The 17,070-nt window shown below is 45.9% G+C and overlaps 1 protein-coding gene across 2 annotated transcripts in view; it reads left to right on the top strand.

Annotated features, from left to right (window-relative positions):
* PLCB2 (phospholipase C beta 2) overlaps nt 1-17,070 on the top strand; it is a 64,185-nt gene that overhangs the window by 26,613 nt on the left and 20,502 nt on the right. Inside the window, exons 7-20 of one of the 2 annotated variants that reach the window (XM_074998838.1) lie at nt 1,699-1,774; nt 2,457-2,557; nt 3,369-3,535; nt 3,768-3,914; nt 4,992-5,149; nt 8,734-8,816; nt 9,325-9,409; nt 10,481-10,631; nt 11,590-11,690; nt 11,994-12,090; nt 13,132-13,216; nt 13,781-13,905; nt 15,695-15,849; nt 16,277-16,441. In XM_074998838.1, coding sequence (XP_074854939.1) covers nt 1,699-1,774; nt 2,457-2,557; nt 3,369-3,535; nt 3,768-3,914; nt 4,992-5,149; nt 8,734-8,816; nt 9,325-9,409; nt 10,481-10,631; nt 11,590-11,690; nt 11,994-12,090; nt 13,132-13,216; nt 13,781-13,905; nt 15,695-15,849; nt 16,277-16,441 — 1,696 coding nt within the window. Of the gene's footprint in view, nt 1-1,698; nt 1,775-2,456; nt 2,558-3,368; nt 3,536-3,767; nt 3,915-4,991; nt 5,150-8,733; nt 8,817-9,324; nt 9,410-10,480; nt 10,644-11,589; nt 11,691-11,993; nt 12,091-13,131; nt 13,217-13,780; nt 13,906-15,694; nt 15,850-16,276; nt 16,442-17,070 lie in introns of both variants that reach the window. The other variant, XM_074998837.1, reaches the window with a different exon arrangement.

Below are 17,070 nucleotides of genomic sequence, written 5' to 3'. Positions count from 1 at the left end.
TTAGAAAAGGGCCTCTTATGCTAGAGATATTCCCAGCAGGGTCTGATAACTCCTTCATACTGGTTTACCTGGTTCAATGCCAAGGGGCTCTAACGCAGGATTGAGTCTCCCTCATGGTGTATCCATTCTCCTCTATATTAAGACTGGGGGCATTTTCTAGGAGATTTTAACTTGCTCTGCCTTTGCCTCGTGACTTGCTATAACCCCACTAGAGGCAACTGCTAATCAATATACTAAATATACCGCCTACTGGGTCTTCTCACTTAACCATTCCAAGCAGGTTCTGTGCCCACTAACCATATTATTGGATGGCTGACTATTCCTCAACGGTTATTTTTAAAAAGTTACAATCAGAAATTCAGTCTGTCAGAAATCAGCACATTCAAAGGGCTCTTAAAATGGGCTCTTAATTAACTGACTTAAATTTGGCTTAAACTCTTATACCCCAGGTGGAGAATAGGTCATCTGCAAGTCTCCTCCACTTCACTCTGTCTTTGGACAAATCTTCTAGTTGACTCCAGGAGTACCCCAGTTGCTGTCCTTCTATCTCAGTAGAACTTCTCCACATTACCCAAGGTCTTCCTCTTTTGCATTTTCCTTGTGGATGCCAATGTAACTGTTCTTTAAAGCAGCCTTTAAAATACAGCTGGCCAACCTTAGCGCAGTGAGAAGACAACTTATTTGTTAAAAAGGGGGTTTTGAAAATGATCCTAGATGCTGTACATCTCCCAAATATCCAGTCTCAGCCTGGCTGGTCTCTGAGGGGACTGGGTAGATCAAGGGGTTGAAAGTGCCAGACTGCATATAAAGCATTATTTCACTAAGGCTAGATCTAGACTGTGGTTGCTATTTTGGGCTACATTTGTACCCCAAAATAGCAACCCCATGGCTTTTCTCCACACTCAAAATAGCACAGCTATTTGGAGCGTGGGATTCCGTTCATTACCCCTCGTTGTGAGAGGCGTAGCAGAAACCTTGACATAGGCACTTATTTCAAACTTTGGTCCTGTCTGGATGGCAACAAGTTTGAAATAAGTAACTTGAAATAATTTATGCAATTTACATTGTACAAATTGCATAAATTATTTTGAGTTAGGGATATAGTCTAGATGTAGCCAGAGACTCCAGCCACTAGGAGCAGGAGGCGCCACAGTCCCTTCTCCAGAGTTTTAATTCAGACCTGCCTCCTACCATCTCCCCCAGAGACCTAATCTCTTGCTCCCTGCTTTCCATTTAGCTTATCTTCTTGAGACAAAGTGACTCACTAGCCAGCACACACACACACACACCCATGGCTGGGCACTACATTGTAGGGCCTTCCCCTCCATTACCCCCATATTGCTCCACCTGCTTATACATCCCCATTATAGCCTCCAGCACTGGGGCTCCAATAAGTCTGCAGCAGAAACTAAAGTTGGCCTTGGCTGGGGAGACCGCTGAACTGAAGCAGCAGTGGAAATACTACCTATAAAATATTAAGTCCATTTCCTCATATATATTTATGTATTGATATCAATGAGAGTTAGGCATCTAAATACCTCTTAGGATTTTGTACATAACATCTCTCCAGATGACTGTCTGTTCTCTTTCTCTGTGACCCAACCCCCTGCTCTCTCTCATTTCTCTTCCCAAATTGGTCTGTGTCATTGTGCAGGCTCTGACTGACTTCCTCTCTCTCTCTCTCTCTCTCACACACAGTATTTTTCAGATGTTTCCTGCAGACAGGAAGAGGGTAGAAGCAGCATTACATGCTTGTCACCTTCCAAAGGGCAAGGTGAGTAACTTCTTAGAATATTCAGAGCTGTTTATAGCTCCAGGACAATTCCTTCACTGACCCTGACCTCTTGGCCAATGTGCTGCTATCCCTACAAGACCACTAGAGAGACTTTCCAGACCACACCAAATTCCTGTGAAACTGTACAATCTGTATCACATCATAGCTTTACCCTGTCCCCAGCCATGATGACATTCATTATTATTATTTCTATTACAGCATCACTTAGAACCTCACTATCATAGCACTGGACAGATTCAAGAGACGGTCACTGCCCCGAAGAGCTGACAGTCTCAATAGATAAGGTAGACAAAAGGGAAAAACGGCCAAAGAGATTTGCCCAGAATCACTCAGCAAGTCAATAGTGGACACAGGAATATATTACAGGTGTTCTGAATCCCAGGCCACCGCTTTATCCACTCAACAATTGTGCCTCCCCCTGAGACACCAAGGACAACTCAAAACTTCCCCATGGACGCAGCTTCCCCCAAAGCACAACCAACTACTCGCCCTGTTCCTGTAACCAATGTCTCTGATCCTCTCTGTGCTAATTCACACCACCACCAAAGGGATGCTATAGGTACCACAGAGCAAGGCAATAGGAATATGGACACGGGCTCTAACACGGAAATGAAAGCAGATATGGGTTTGCAATTCTGGTGAGCTGCTGCTTCATTTTCAGAATGATGCCATCAATCCAGAGGACTTCCCTGAGAAGGTGTATAAAACCTTTCTGATGAACCTGTGCCCCCGTCCAGAGATTGATGAGATATTCACCTCTCAGTGAGTCTTCCTCGTGCTGCAGGGGCAGGTTTTGTTTCATGAGGGAAAGACAGGCAAAGAGGGGACAAGGACGGAGGAAGATATGGTACCACTGAAGCAAGATGACTGGCCTATGGGAATTGACTTCAGGCTTAGTCCTGCCCCTAATGCGCACATGCGTATGTCACAATCAGCATCAATAGAACTGACATGCTTACTGAGAGCCTCAGTAACAGGGGAAGGCCTGGTTTGGGGGTGGAGACTGAACTGCTATCTTCATTGCTAGAGGTGGTCACAGGTCAAAGCTGAATCAAGTGGGCGGGAAGCGTGCACTGCCAGTTTCTGTGCTTTAACCTGTGCAGTGAACAGGTAAAGAACTTTAGACCACAATTTTCAGAAGTGATCAGTGATTGTGGGTCCTTCTGCGTACAGGTGTCCACACTTGTGAGAACTTAAATGGGTTTGATTTGCAGAGGCAAGTGCTCAGCTCTTCCTAAAAATCAGTGTCTCCTGTTGGGCATCTGACACCTGAGGCACCAGCAATCACTGATGACATCTGAAAATCTTGGCCTCTAAGCTGTGTACCGTTTCACCAGCACTAAATATGCACAGTTCAGAAATAAAGCATGGAGAAGAGGGAAGGGTGCACAGACGCAGAGGAAGGCAGGTGAGATCTGGAGCATTCAAAGAAATAAGGCTTCTTTAAAATGATGAGAGTTCAGGGAGATGGGCATTACAGCCAGCTACAGGAAGGATTAGCCTGGGCCTCACTGTTGTGAGGGGTTTACCAGTAACACCTAAATACGCTCCCTCTCCCCTTCTCTGCCCTTAGCCATTCGAAAGCCAAGCCCTACATGACCAAGGAGCACTTGGCAAAGTTTATCAACAAGAAACAGCGAGATTCCCGCCTCAATGACATCCTCTTCCCTCCTGCCAAACCAGAGCAGGTGCAGGGTCTGATTGAGAAGTACGAACCCAGTGGGATTAACATCCAGAGAGGTGAGTCTTGTTCAGCATGCTGTCTCAGTCTCTCTCCCTCTCATTCTAATACTGTGGAGGCAATGAAGATGCTGGGAGCATCCTTTCATGCTGCCCCTTACACTAACACTTACCAGAGTGTCTGGAGCAGCCAGCCCAACTCCTGCGAGCTCCTGTGTTTCAGCATTACTCACCTGCAAGAGGGCCAGGCCACTGTGTTTCACATCTGTGAAGAGCTTTGTTTTCCCTGCAGGGCAATTGTCTCCAGAGGGGATGGTCTGGTTCCTCTGTGGCCCTGAAAACAATGTTGTATCACTGGACAAACTGGTGCTGTACCAGGACATGACCCAGCCGCTCTCACATTACTTCATCAACTCATCACACAACACCTATTTGACAGGTACCTTTCCTGTGGGTGAAACACCAGTTCCAGGATTCTTATCTTAGCTTCAAAGCAGGAGTGTTGCACCAAGTGACAATGGAGGTGGGTGCTGCCCCATGTGCCAAGCATACTGGGCAGTAGTCAGGTATTTTGTAAGGAATCAATCCATTGGTAAAGATTTGAGAGAAAAAAAATACTCTGCTCTTCTGAAGAGAGAATAGGCCTCTATGGCACCACGTAAAGCAGAAGAACTAGGGAGATCAGTGTAACCCCTCAAGCCAATAAGTCAGAGTCTCCATGTGTCTGATGGATTCTTTCTGGGATGGTCTTTTGCTGTGGGGTGACAGGGCGTATATAACCTTTGCAGTGTAGGAAGGGTGAGCAGCTCTTTTTCTGCAAGCTCATAGGCATGGTCTTTTTTCACCAACACCATGGCAATGCAAGATTATGGCTTCACTTCAGACTATGGAGAGGCATGGGTATCCTTAGGGTATAAAAGCAGGTTCGTGTCTCTCTGAAATGGCTGACCAGGTGGGTGTCTCAGCAGTCCCTAGGCAGAGCAGATGCGTGCCACTCTTCATTGTCTGGGGAACTGTCTATCTCTGGGTAGATGCATCAGCCTATAAAATGATTGGGCAGGTATATAGGCACTGAGATTTCAAGAAGAAGCAAGTCTCCTCCCTAAGCAGCTGGGCAGGTGTATACACCGACAGACACAAATGCAGATACCATACTCCTTCCCAACTGCTGGACAGGTGTAGATCCCCATGAATTCGAGAGCAGGTAGATGCGTGTCCTTCCCAATTGACTGGGCAGGTGCTTCCCCAGGGAATGATGGTAGGTGGATACCATCCCATCTCATCCACCGCCAGTGTGCAGAAGGTAAGCACATTGGTATTGGCCAGACTTTGCGGGAGAAAAAAGTGTTAGGCAGGGCTCCACGGCCCAGTTCCCTAAAATCTCTCCATGCTGATGTGCATGCTTGCCGTGGGCATGCACAGAGCTCTGCTCCCCCTTGTTCTTCCTGCTCATGCAGAATGCACTCACATCAACACACAGGAAACCAGAAACTCTTTTTCTCATGCGTCTCTCCAGCTGGCCAGTTTTCTGGCATCTCCTCTCCTGAAATGTATCGTCAAAGCCTGCTGGCTGGCTGTCGTTGTGTGGAGTTGGACTGCTGGAAGGGTCGTCCCCCAGATGAGGAGCCCATCATCACCCATGGATTCACCATGACAACGGAGATTCTCTTCAAGGTCAGGGATAGTCTACACAGACTTGTCCTGATTTTATACTGATTTCTGTGCCCTGAGACTGAATGGATGAAACGGCAAAGATGTGAGCTGGGGAATGACGGGGCAGAGGACACAAGTATATGGACAGATGAGCATCTATTCATCAAGATGGCCCAATGTGCAGGTTAACTAGGGGAAAGGAGACAGAGAGTGGGAATGGTGGGATAGCAGAGCTGTTGCACAAATAGGTCTGAATAAATGAGGTGAAATAGTTGTGACTTGTCAGATAGAGAGTCAGAAGTGGCTGGGTGTATATGGTGGAGTAGATGAGTGCCTAGTGGCTGGAGGGTTTTGTAGCTGGATGGATGAGTGCTGAATGAAGAGCTCTGTGCATGCAGACTAACGCAAAAGCCCCAGGCCTCTTTTGAAGACCAGGAGGCTAAAGAGAGAGACTTGACATCTTCTACAGGTTGACATCTACAGCAGGTTTATAACCACAGAATACTAGAATTCAATAGGTCATCAAGTTCAGTCCCTTGCCCCCACAGAAGGACCAAGCACCTTCTGTATTATCCCTGGTAGATATTTAGCCAACCTGTTCTTAAATATCTCCAATTATGGAGATTCTATAACCACTCTAGGCAATTTATTTCAGTACTTGATGACTCTTCTGTCAGGAAATTAAACTAAACCTCCCTTGCTGCAATTTAAGCCCTTTGTTTCTTGTCCTATCATTAGATGCTAAGGAAAATAATTTTTCTCCCTCCTCCTGGGAACACCCTTTTTCAGTACTTGAAAGCTGTTCTCAAGTCCCTTGTCAGCCTTCTCTTTTCAAAACTAAATAAACTCTTCTTTTAATCTTCTCTCATAGGTGATATTCTAGACCTTTGGTACAGGAGTTCTGCTAAACCATTTGAAACGTTCCTCAGCATAGAATTATAGCTTCTTGAGACAGCATGAGCCATGTTTGTAGCTTGTGCAATACACAGCTCCTCTCTTCTCTGTTCCTTCCCTTCCCCAACCCCCATCCTTCTCATAGCAGCATAGTTACTCTTCTTTGGACCCTACCTTATTTTTCTACATCTTTCCTAAAATGTGGTGCTCAGAACTGGACACAGTACTCCATTTGAGGCCTAATCAGAGCAAAGTAGAGTGGAAGAATTTTGTCTTGTATCTTGCTCACAACACTCCTTTTAACGCATCCTAGAATTATGTTTGCTTTTTTTGGAACAGCGTCATACTGTGGACTCATACTCAGCTTGTGGTCCACTATGACACCTAGATCCCTTTCTGCAGAACTCCATCCAAGGAAGTCACTTCCTATTTTGTATGTATGAACTGATTGTTCCTCCCCAAGGGTACAGCCACACTACAGCATAAGAGCAACCTGCTCAAGGTCAATCTTCCAGGTGTCATTTCACACATATTCATCTCTGGCATTATGCTGCTGTCTTCCTCAGGGTCAACGATGACCCCTATTCTCCTTGAAAGAGGCAAGGAATAAGGAAGGTCGAAAGAAGATCAACCTTCTGCCATGTGGACAGGAATGGAAATCGACTGCAAATCAATTTTAGTTACGCAATTGACATAGTTAAAATTGTGTATCAGCATTCGATTTCTGTGTCTAGCGTAGACATAGCCCATGTAGACTACTTTACCTTTGTCCTTATGAAACTTCATCCTATTTTCCTCAGAGCATTTCTCCAGTTTGTCCAGATCATTCTGAATTTGGACCCTATCCTCCAAAGCAATTGCAGTCCCTCCCACCTTGGTATCATCTGCAAACTCAATAAGCATACACTCTACGCCGTATCTAAATCATTGACGAAGCTATTGAATAGAACTGTAATGCTAAATATTGGCACTATGGGGGGTTATTCCTTTTTGCATGTCCATGCCACGCAAGTATATGATACACATCAGCACAGTCACAGCCACTTGGGATGCTGGTCTTACAACTTTCATGGCTATTCAGCTCAAAGACTCCATAGGGATAGGGAGCCAGCCCAGGGGTCACACTCCACTGTGCAGCTACCTTGCTGTTCGCACTAATGGATTATGTTTACTGCATCTAATGACATAAATTACCAGAACCACACAAATTCAAAATCACAGGCCTACATCCATTTTCCCTGAGTCTGTTCAGGCAGAGCCCAGATCCCACCAGACAGAAGTTAATTTTAACAACTCCTTTGTTCTATTTTGTGTCCCTCCTCTCCCCTCATTTTTCCACTCCATTATTACCAAGACATGAATAAACAAACCCTTTCTCCTCTAGCACTCAGGTGCCTGGACCTGCCTGTAACATTCAGTGTTGGTAATTTCCCAGGCCAGCTCATTTGGTGTCATGGTTGCTTTTGCATAGCAGTTCACTATAGATGGGGCAAATAATAGCACAGACATATATTACAGAAGCTGTAATTGCACTGAGGAGCTCTGCTAAACCATTTGAAATGTTCCTCAGCATGGAATTATAGCTTCTTGAGACAGCATGAGCTGTGTTTGTAGCTTGTGCAATACACAGCTCCCCTCTTCTCTGTTCCTTCCCTTCCCCAACCCCCATCCTCCTCACAGCAGCTTTTGCACCCTCTCCTCTTGCTGAACTTGTAGCAGCTTTCTTTGACATGCTGCTGCAATGGCCCTCTGAAGTGGCACGGGAGCCTGCCTTCCTTAGAAATAAACTGCTTGTTGAATCAGGGGTTTTCAGGGAAGAGATGTGCACAGATAGAAGTGATTGAGCCATATTCATCCCTGGCATTAGGCCGCCATCTTCCTCAGGCTTACGCTGGAACTGTATTTGGCCCAGTGGGTTTAACCACAGTCCATGTACTATAATGCAGTATATAATGGATTTGCACGATATCACTGAATGAATGGAGCAGGAGTAAGCGAAGGCGGATAATCACAAAGGACAGAACTACACTCCTGTAACCTGCCAATTAGATACAATGGGAAAGAAAATGGAGAAAAGTTCATGGCAGTGTAACTGTGGTCTGTGGACAATACTTTATCAAATAAATCAATAATGTTGAGAACATTTCCATGGCATTGGTATCTGGAATGTCAGTAACAACTGGTTGCTGAGCACTTCCGTCTGCTGTTGCTATGGGACAATCAGGATCATGAAGGATTTTTATAGGCAATTAAAATGGCAGAAAAATGGACAAATTCAGAGGAAGCGTGAGGCTAAGTGGGCTCCAGCCCACAAAAGCTTTTGCCCAAATAAATGTGGTAGTCTTTTAGGTGCCATAGGACTCCTGGTTATTTTATTTTTTTTTTTTTACAGCAAACTTAGTCTCCCTCTCAACATGTTTATTTTGCATCACACTCATGTAACAAGTTATACACAGACCCTCATATGCCTTCAGCATCACCTCTGCACGGGAGTGTTCCGTACAAAAGAACCTAAGAGAATCCAAGTTGTAACTCACATGCTGAGAGACCAGAAGAGCTGAGTGTGGGAAAAGGAAGTTTCGTTACGCTGGAGGGGGGAGTTGCTGGAAGGGACCCACTCAGAGATGTGAAAGTTGGGTGGCTAATCATAACGAAGGCTGTCTCAGGACACTATAATAATGTTGTATATCTGTCTGTCCCTTCTTGTTTAGGATGCCATTGAGGCCATAGCAGAAAGTGCTTTCAAAACCTCTCGCTACCCAGTTATCCTGTCCTTTGAGAACCATGTCGACTCGTGAGTATCCAGGAGTTGCCGGTGGACTCACAGCTGGGGAACTCACGAGGGCATTAACATTTTGCTATCTGGGAGGGAAGGCAGAGGCAAGAATACCTTTTCCAGCTGCCTCCCGCCTGGCTGTAATTTCCCAGCCGTATGAGCTTGGGTGAAGCACTGGAGTTGCAGTGTTAGGAGTTTTTCATAAAGCAATCAAGAGGTTGCTGATGCCAAAACGCGAGTTGCAAGGTGCAGAATACAAGAGAATTAAATCAGCAAATCCTATCCTTCCACTATCATTCATCCTCCCCCAAAATGCCTGGCACTGGGAAGGTGATGACGCAGGGCAAACACTGTTAGCCTGGGAGAGGGGTTTCAGAGGGTCTGCCTGAGGGATCTGGAAGAGGGGAGGCTATGGATAGCCCTTTGGGAGGGCTGGCAGGGCGTGCATGGTGGAGGCAGGTTGCTCATGCTCTTTTCCAGACTCAGTAAGTTTATGGCTCACTCATTTTACTGCATTATTCCTTAGGCCCAAGCAGCAGGCTAAGATGGCTGAGTACTGCAGGACCATATTTGGGGACATGCTGCTAACAGAGCCTCTAGAAAAATATCCAGTAAGTGGAAGATGGGGGCAAACTTTTATTGGGCAGAGGGCATCATACACACAGGGATCACTCCCTGCCGCTGTCTAGGTCAACAAACTGGATGACAGCTTTGGGGATTCTTTGTAGCAAGTGGGAGAAGGCTTATAAAGGTATCAAGGTCAGTGAGCCTGGAGACACGCAGTGAGAGGAGACACCTGGAAATGGGGCTGGGTGCTGATGAGCAACTTGGAGAATGGAGGGTGAACTTTCACCTTCAGGGCCACTTATTTTGAAATGAGAGGCCTGATTCTGCTCTGAGTTACCCCTCTGTGACTTCTTCACCTATGGAATCAGACCACATGTGAGTTGTGCATGGGAAATAGAACTAGGTGTAGTCAGATAGGTAAATATGCAACTGCATGCACAGAACAGCGCCATGCATGTCAGATAAGTGACTGCACAAGCAGCTCCTCTTTGCATGTACAGTTGCGTATTACCTTTTTGTAACCCTCAGGCACATTTCTACCACTGTGCCACAAATATGCATGGCGATTTACAGAAAAAGAAAAAGACAACATCTGTGTCCCAAAGTGCTTACAGTCCACAGCAAGGCCAGCCACAATGAAGGAAGCCATGTGGGATGTTGAATGGTGGGCAAGGTCTACAGCAATAGAATCCTCTCAGGATGAATCATGATAGGCAAACAAGGCAGAGCACCTGAAAATTATCTGCAGGTTGGATGGATACACAAGGACCTTTGGGCAGTCTTTTAAAAGGTACTTGATATGGGCAGATGTGTGGCCGGAAGCAACGCTGTTACAAGCAGACACCAAGATGCAGATAGCGAAAGGTATTAAAACAGTGTGCGGCACTGATGTAAAATTGGCAGCCAGATGGCAAGGAGACAGGCTATGACTGGCAATGTGAGCAGCTGGGTGGCTAAAGATACAGATGGGTGGATGGTGATGTTGGAGGGTGCAGATAATACAGTGTGAAGGCAGACAGGTGAGTGGAGATGTTCAAAGGCACTGATGGACAACTGAGTGTTTGAGCTCTGCCTCTTTGTAGGGAAATTCAATAAAGGCTTTTTCTCTGTTGCAGCTGAAGCCTGGTGTCCCCTTGCCAAGCCCTCAGGATCTTTTAGGGAAAATCCTGATAAAGAACAAAAAGAATCGATCCGTGTCTGAGGCTAGGCAGGACTCTCTGAAGAAAGAGAGGAATGAAGCTACTGACCAGCCTGCCTCCATGGATGGCGATGATACTGGTACAACACAAAGTTGGGGAGGGGATTTGTTCAGGTCAGATGGGGTGGCCTGGCCCTTTGAAGAAAGTCAACACCCATCCAGTGTAACTTCAAGAGATCTAACAGCATGCATAAGTTCAGGCACTTCAGAGTGAAAGATATGGAGCATCAACTCTTTGGAACAGAATTACATTTCCAGACACCATTATAGTTCTGATAATGATATCAAAGCCTTAAGAGATGATGTTACCAATACACTGCCTGGTTATCTGCTGGCCATACTGTTTCTCCTCAGATGCACTGCTACATATACTGGCTTTTCTTCTGTGGCATGCATGGTTATATGGCCCTTCAATCTTGTCTTGCCAGGAAATTCCCCATGACTTATTTCCTAACCATAAATGTTTTGAAAGCCTCCCCACAGATCTTTCATCTCTTTTGCATCCAACAGAACAAGTGAGATTTCAGCCCCTGGAACCTCTAGGTTCCCATCACACAAGGGGTGCTGAAGGCTATGAGACTGCAAGAACAGCATCTCTGAAGAATAGCCAGGAGTAAGGATCTACAGTAAATCCACTCCCAGATTTGTTCCATTAGGCATGACCCTTGGTGGGGAAAAAGGGATTACAGGCCACTCCTCATGGGAGAAGCCTGTGAAGGAACACAGGAGGGTTGAGGGATACAGCCAACTTGGGTCCTGTTTCTGTTATTTGCACCAAGGAGACCAGCAAGGGAAAGAACTTAATTACTTCAGTATGCCAGCCCACAGTAGTGCCTCTCCATATTTGGATCCAGCCATCAGAGCAGTAGAGATACTAACTCCTTTCTTGATCCCATGTTTACACTGGGAGGGATTTCAGTTCAGAAAAATGGCCCTTGCTAGTAGAGGCAGCATTAGAGGATATGTCTGCACTCCTCTGTGCTATCCTGTCTAAATGTGCTCCAGGTGCACACTCTGTATGCTTAGTCTGGGCAGGTGAAGTGACCGAAGAGGACCCCGAGGATGAGGAGGAGGAGGAATCTGGAAACTTGGATGAAGAACAGATTAAAAAGATGCAGTCAGATGAGGTAGTGCCACTGACCTTTCTTCTCTTGCCCCTTCTGGATAGTGATCCTGTCATACTAGTTAATCTAACAGCCCTCCCCACACACACACTTGTGTTCCCCAGGCTTGAGAGCCGAGCTCTACCCCAAGTCACAAATTCAAATCAATGGCTACACAGCTGTGCTGAGTACTCCTACTAGCACAAGTCTAGACCCAGCCTGGAACACTTGCTTCCAGATCTAACGTAGCCATAACCTTAGAGACTCAAATTTGTGAGTGTGTTGTTTTTTCTGGAAGATGTCTCTTCTTTTGTTCATTTTGCTTAGGGCACTGCAGGCTTGGAAGTGACAGCTTATGAGGAAATGTCCAGCTTGGTTAATTACATCCAGCCCATCAAATTTGACTCCTTTGATATCTCGACAGGTAAGAAGAAGTCTTAGTCTTTTCACGATTCTAAATGTTTCCATTGAAAGAGCTAGTATGAAATTTCACTTATTGACAGTCTCCAGCTATTTTAACTGCAGCTATATTTGGACATATTCTACTACCCCAACCCATCTTCTTTTACCCTCCTTGCTGTCTCTTACAGTAGCAAACATGGGCACATGCTCATACATCCCTCTTTGTAGACTGCAGCTCAAATTTAGCTCTCAGTTACACTAGCAAAAATCAACAATGCCACTGCAATTTATGGAGTTGAATGAGAGCTGAATGAATCCCAACCTGTGTCAGTATATGTGCCCTTTTCAGGGGGGATGTCCCCTACTGGGCAAGGAGAAACCAGGACACCTGTAACTTCCATCAAAGACACCGAGTTGATCAGATTCTCAAACCTGGGGCCAGTTTTGAGTGAACTGGGTTGATTCATAGTGTCTGTGCACAACCTGGTAAAATGCAGAACTTTTCACTGAGCTTTGCTATCAGTGTGTGGGTACTTGAACCTACAACTCAAACTAAGGGGAAACAAGACAAATCCTGCACTGACACCAAGGAAACAATTTATGTTGTCCACATCCCTACCACAGGAGCCTCCCTTTCTGGCTGGGAGCTTATAATGTGTGGTTTGGAAACAAAATGAAAGGTTGTAACTGTTTCTATGTTTCTACAACGTAGAAGTTTAACTTTGTAACATACCTCCTTTTTGCAAACTGATCTTCTGGATGCATTCAACTCCCACCCCTGTCCCTGGTAAACCCAACACAAATCCCAACAGCTCCAATAACTCTTTGAGTCCTCCTCCAGCCTGATTTCAGTGGGCCATGCAAAGACGGAAGTCTCTTGGTCTGATAAGGGGTTCCCTGGGGAAAGGTATGGGTTGGTGCATGGGGAAAGAGACAGATTGGATGTTTGTTATCTGAGGTCCAGCATGAACGTGGCATGCTTTGATTGTAGCACTTGGCAGAGTATGAGATGGAGTGCTGAGATTGCCTGTCTTTTAAACATTTCCCTGTACCATATTCCCAGAGCAGAACCGAAGTTATGTCATCTCCTCCTTCACTGAAATGAAGGCTTATGATCTACTGACCAAATCCCCTGTGCAGTTTGTAGAGTATCCTTTTTGCTAGAAGAGCTCTTAGGTGGCTGATGCATTTTAAGTGGAATGTGAAAGCATTACTCTCTGCCACACACTGCCATTCTGGTAAGATGTATGACTACGCCGTCTCATGAGTGCTATTATGGATCTTTGAATAAGGTAGAGACAGCACAACTTGCTTCAAGGTTCAAAACCTTGTTAGCTCTTACTTACAATACATGGAAAGTACCAGGTACATAGAGAACACAGGTACTGTACTTTTATCTGGGGAACATGTAGGTCAAGCTGGTCACAGGGCTTCCTAATAGGATGCCTGCTGCTCTCTAGAAGGTGCAGTCAGGAATACCAAATACCTGTGGCTAAGCATGGAGCACACCTGTCATATAGGGAGGCAGGAAGGGATTCTTGCTTTGATATCATATTGCACAGCCTCTGATGTTTATAACATGGGGTGTTACCAAGAATCCAGCAGCCATTCAGACCTAAAGAAGCTCATAAAATCTGGAACTGGGAGCTAGTCCCAGCACATATGTGCAGCAATAGGCCACTCCAGACCTGTTTCCTATGGAGTAACTGCAGATATAACAAGCGACAGATGAGCCGGATTTACCCCAAGGGCACACGGATGGATTCATCCAACTACATGCCTCAGATGTTCTGGAATGTCGGCTGTCAAATGGTGGCCTTAAACTTCCAGACAATGGGTAAGTTGCATGATGGCCAATGCTTCTTAGTGGGTAGGGCTGGGTTCACACCCACTCTTATTTCCCCTCCCTGGGCTCTCCCAGTATTACCAGAAGCTGCTGAACAGGTGTGCTAGCTGTTTGCTCTGCACTTGTCAAATTTTACCTGCCCATGGATATTTCTTTGTCACCAGCTGAGCCTCTTACTTGCAGGCGGAGCCTTTTTCAACAACTCTGGTAGGGTAATCCTGCACTATAATGCCTGGGATCTCCACCCTCTCACATCTGATCCATGCAGTCCAATATCTGCAAAAATCCTCTCAGGCCAGTTAAATTTAACTTTTCAGCTGAGTCTACACAGGCCCCCTCCTTTCAGAAGGGACATGTTAATGAGGCAATTCAGAAAATGCTAATCAGACACTGATATGAATATGCAGCACCTCATTAGCATAATGGCAACCACACGCGATTCGAAGGTGCTGCTTTCGGGACACACGCTACCCATGTAGAGGGGGCCTTTCAAAAGCCCCTTCTCTCTAAAACCAAATAGAAAGAAGGGACTTTTGAAGTTGAGGGTAATTACTAAAGGACCCCGTCTACCTGGGCAGCTTGCATTCTGAAAGCAGCTCTTTCGAATTGCGCGTGGCTGCAATTGTGCTAATGAGTCACTGCAAACACTTCATTAGCATCTTCCGAACTGCCTCATTAACACACCCCCTCCGAAAGGAGGGGGCACATGTATATCCAATGGCGTGGAGAGCATCGTGATTAACAAGCCGTTGGGAGGCATGCGTACCCCTAAGCCACACATGCTATGCTCTTGGTAGGCAGCATGCACAACTATATGCCTGCCAGGCAGAGGAGCTTCCCTGCACTGGGCTCTAGTACTCTCCCTGCCCACTACTGTCTCCAGTGCTGTTGATGTGTGATGGGTAGATAGGGGCTGCAGATTTCCTGCTTCCCATGTCCACTTCAGGAGAACATAGGAGGAAGGGCCACTATTTCCCTCTGTCTCTCTCACACACAACACTCATATGAGTGAGAGTGTGGAAGAGACAGAGGCTAGCAGTCAAAGCTAGAAAATTCAGATGGGAAATATAGGGCAGACTTCCACCAGTGAGGATAATTAGCCATTGCAACAGTTTACCAAGGACTAGAGTGGATTCTGCAGCACTAGCAAATTTCAGTCATGGTGAGGTGTATTTCTAAAAGACGTGCTCTTACTCAAACTGGAGTTATTTGAACAAAGGTCTCTGACTTGTGCTGCCCAGGAGTCGGACTAGATGAGCACAAGGGTCCCTTCTGGCCCTGGACTTGATAGGTGGAGTGGGAAGAGGGGAAGGAGAAGTAACGGTGGAGCAGACTGGTGGAGGGGGGATCGTCGTGTATTTGGGGCATAAAAAGAATAAGCAGAGTGAGTGAATGAATGGTAAAGGAAGGAGGAGAGGGCAGACATTAACAGAGGAGCAAGCAGATTGAGAAGGGTTAGCATGAAAGGGGGAACAAACAGGAGCAGGAGAGCTCAAGCAGCTCACAGAAAAGCAGCAGCACTGCAGGGTAGGTTCTATACCTAGTTCTGCCACAGATTTACCACTTAACCCTAAGCAAGTCACTTACAGAGATGGGGAAACTGAGGCATGGAGGTTAACAGCGGCTATGATACCTGTCCCAAAAGAATGTCAAGAGAAATGAATGCTCTGAGATCTGTGTTGCACGAGAAGTTCAGTCACTATGACTCCTTGATACACACAGACCTGGATGCTGCACTCTCAAAGAAATTCCTCTCTGTCCTGCTGTCTCTCTCCCTCAGATGTTCCCATGCAACAGAACATGGCCCTCTTTGAGTTCAATGGACAAAGTGGCTACCTTCTTAAACACGAATTCATGAGGCGTCCAGACAAGCAGTTCGACCCATTCTCCGTGGATCGCATTGATGTGGTGGTAGCAACCACTCTGTCTATAACGGCAAGTACAGGGCCCCTGTGCTGCTTCTCTACTGACGGAGCTGCACAGTCCCAGCAGGGAGACAACTGGCACTTAGGCCCCTCTTCATCATCCAGCAGGCTCAAATGGTAAATGAATCAGTAACTTCTTGTCGGAGAGCGTTACTATGGCAACTCCCAGGCCTTTCAGTATTTAAAATTAATCATAATCACAAAATTAGCATCTGCCATGTGCAAAAATCCATGGCTCTCGTGGTGGGACAGAAACCTAAGGGGAGAGGCACCACAGCTAGTAGCCCAAGGGCAGGGAAAGAGGAATGAGACAGGCATGATATAGGAGTGAACGGGCTGGAGGACAGAATCAAAAGAGACAGGAAATAGAAGAAGAAGTGGCTTGGGGGCTGGAGACAGTTTTAGTCATTGCTAGTTTTGTTTCTATTTGTTCTTAGATCCTTTCTGGCCAGTTCCTCTCAGAGCGCAGTGTGAAGACATTTGTAGAAGTGGAACTGTTTGGTTTGCCAGGGGACCCGAAACGTAAATACAGAACCAAGGTGACCTCAAGTGCCAATTCCATCAACCCTGTATGGAAGGAGGAGGCATTTGTTTTTGAAAAGGTAACACATAATAGTAACTCAGATGAAGGGCTGTGAAGGAGCCCAGTGCCCATGAGCATCTTCCTTGGGGATGGCCCGACCACATGGAAAAACTCTTTAAATACATAAAGATTTTCTGTGGCGACTCCAAAGGCCAGAGATTCAAACCACCATAAGTTCCCTTACTGATGAAGATTCATTGCTGACCCCTTTTGGACAGAGGCCAAAACATGCTTCTCTGAGCATTTCAAACTGAATTTGCTAATTAAATGAGCATTGGGAATCTCCAGCCATGAGGAAGCAGAGAAGATGAGAATAAATACATCCATGTTGTTGCATCACAGAATGAGGGGAACTGCTTCAGAGACAAATAGCGAGACAGTCACACTTGAGTTAGATCATAAGATCCGTGCAACTTTCCCTGGAAGAACCAATTTGCTTGTTGCTAATATTGCAGCTGTGGGGTTAGGAGACATAACAGCAAGATAATAATAATAATACTTTGCACTTATACACTGTTTTGCATGTTCATCTTCCCAACACATTTGTGAAAGCAGGGGACACTTTCAGCTCATGATATAACCCAGCTCATGATGCAAGGCTGGTATTACCTCCATTTTACAGGATGGTTCTGAGACACACACATCAAA

This window comes from Carettochelys insculpta, chromosome 6 (assembly GCF_033958435.1).
Source record: "Carettochelys insculpta isolate YL-2023 chromosome 6, ASM3395843v1, whole genome shotgun sequence".
In the NCBI taxonomy this organism is placed as follows: Eukaryota; Metazoa; Chordata; order Testudines; family Carettochelyidae; genus Carettochelys; species Carettochelys insculpta.
This window is presented reverse-complemented; position numbering and strand designations above follow the sequence as displayed.